The following is a 2,061-nucleotide window of genomic DNA, read 5'->3' as shown; positions in this document are numbered from 1 at the left end:
GCTCCGACTGCGGTGGTTATTTTCAACAGCTTTTTACCACCACGTGACCTTTCGCAAAGTGTCTATCCGGCAAGCCTCCTCCTTTCATTGTGACACACAAAGCAAACCACCAGAGCAGGGCTTATCTATTGTTGACTTCGTGGAGCCACAGAGTCACTCAGAGAGGATTAATTGAAAAATCTCTTTGCATACTCTATCATCAGAATTCCACATCCTTTTCATTGTCTCCTTTTCCTCTGTTCTAGAAAATTATACAAAGCTGAGAAGCTGCCATCTCATTCTTTTGAGATCGACTATGAAGATGTGGACAAGGATGAGGTTGGTAATGGCTTTTTCAAAATGGATGCATTAACGGGCTGGAAACATCCTGGCCCTATGATGCTCAAATCACTTTATCCTGAAGCCATCAAGCTGTTAAAATATACTCCCATTGAGAAGTGAGCTCATCATTGTTTACGCACATTATTTGACAAATGGCCCGTTCAAGGATGTCTGCTTCTCTACTATTGATCCCCAGGATGAGAGGATGTACTTGATGTGCGTGGGCGTGTTTGTCTTTTGCAGGACACCACCTCTCTGTCCTCATCCAAAGGAGGAGGTGGAGGCGGGGGAGGCGGAGGAGGTGGAGGGGGAGGAATCGGTGTGTTTCGGTCGGGCTGGCTCTACAAGGGCAACTTTAATAGCACTGTCAACAATAGCATCACTGTCCGGGTGAGGACCCTCGCTTGGGGTGTGCTTTTGTTGTTTTGCATTGTCAGCCTTTGCATTACGCTGTATTCAAGGTCTCACTATTAACAAGTTCAGATGTCAAATTCAATTTATGTAGACCCGATCGATTCATTCATCTCCACTGTAGTGGACATTTGTTCTTGGTCTATAACCTTTGACTCATTGTAGCTACCCTGGTAAATCCTAGTTCAAGTCAACAGCACCACATCATCAGCACATAGCAGGGATGCATTTAAGAATGAGTTTTCACAGTTTAAATTTTCTCATCATTCCGCAGTCCTTCAAGAGGAGATATTTCCAGCTGACGCAGCTGACAGACAACTCCTACATCATGAACTTTTACAAAGACGAGAAGATCTCCAAGGAGCCCAAAGGCTGCATTTTTCTCGACTCATGTACCGGTGTCGTACAGGTATGCCCCAAACTTTACTGATTTGAGCTCTAACGCGATATGCATTTTAATGACTTGAAATGATTTACACAGAATAACCGCTTGAGGAAGCACGCCTTTGAGCTGAAGATGAATGAGGTCACTTACTTCGTGCTGGCCGCGGAGAATGAGCAGGACATGGAAGAATGGATCAGTACCTTGACGCGCATCTTGCAGATCACGCCGCACGACGGACCGGCTCCGGACCGAAAGAGTCTGGACCTGTCAGACCATCGCCAGGGTTAGAGTTGCAAACACCGATGTCATCAGTTGTTATGAGTCACTGGTCTTTTAAGCCTGTAAATTCAGTTGGGAGCAGACATCATTATTTTTGGTGTGAAATATTCGCGACATGCCCGTAGAGATTACATTTTAGTAGACGCTTGACTGCTTTATAGTCCATGAAGGCAACAGGCAATATTTAATCCTGGGTTTGATATATGTATTGCTTTTTCTGCTTAGTGCGCTGCTGGAGCTGTTACACAGAATTATAACCTCGCATCTCGCTGTTTTTTGTTATTCCTCCAGATGTGTTTGACATGTCGTTGAGCGACGGCTGTTTGCAGGAGAACGAAGATACCACGGAAAACGGCATCAATCCCGAGCTAGCTAAGGTTGATTCTTTTGTCACCTCTTCTTGTTTATATCATGCGCAAAAATGACATGAATGAAAATGAGAAAATAGCATTTATTAGAAAGTGATCATGTTTCAAAATCACTGTGGCCCTTTTAAAATTATTTTCACTGAGGTAATGTAAAAACTTAATTAATACAAAAACATCAATGCTGCACTCTGTGTAATTCTATTTGCATTTAAATTCATTAAAAAATATAATGAATCTTAATTTCTATTTTATCACGATGTTTTTTGCAAAATGTTACTATCTTCTCCTTTATTAGCA

General features: G+C 42.6%; 1 protein-coding gene across 2 annotated transcripts in view; it reads left to right on the top strand.

Annotated features, from left to right (window-relative positions):
- dock10 (dedicator of cytokinesis 10) overlaps positions 1-2,061 on the top strand; it is a 41,640-nt gene that overhangs the window by 10,748 nt on the left and 28,831 nt on the right. For both annotated transcript variants that reach the window (XM_088427218.1, XM_088427217.1), the window contains exons 5-9: positions 246-318; positions 565-711; positions 1,007-1,141; positions 1,214-1,400; positions 1,688-1,773. In XM_088427218.1, the coding sequence (XP_088283344.1) occupies positions 246-318; positions 565-711; positions 1,007-1,141; positions 1,214-1,400; positions 1,688-1,773 (628 nt within the window). The remainder of the gene's footprint in view (positions 1-245; positions 319-564; positions 712-1,006; positions 1,142-1,213; positions 1,401-1,687; positions 1,774-2,061) is intronic.

Source organism: Hippichthys cyanospilos, chromosome 11 (assembly GCF_059441005.1).
Source record: "Hippichthys cyanospilos isolate Australia breed blue-spotted pipefish chromosome 11, RoL_Hcya_1.0, whole genome shotgun sequence".
NCBI classification, from domain to species: Eukaryota; Metazoa; Chordata; class Actinopteri; order Syngnathiformes; family Syngnathidae; genus Hippichthys; species Hippichthys cyanospilos.
This window is presented reverse-complemented; position numbering and strand designations above follow the sequence as displayed.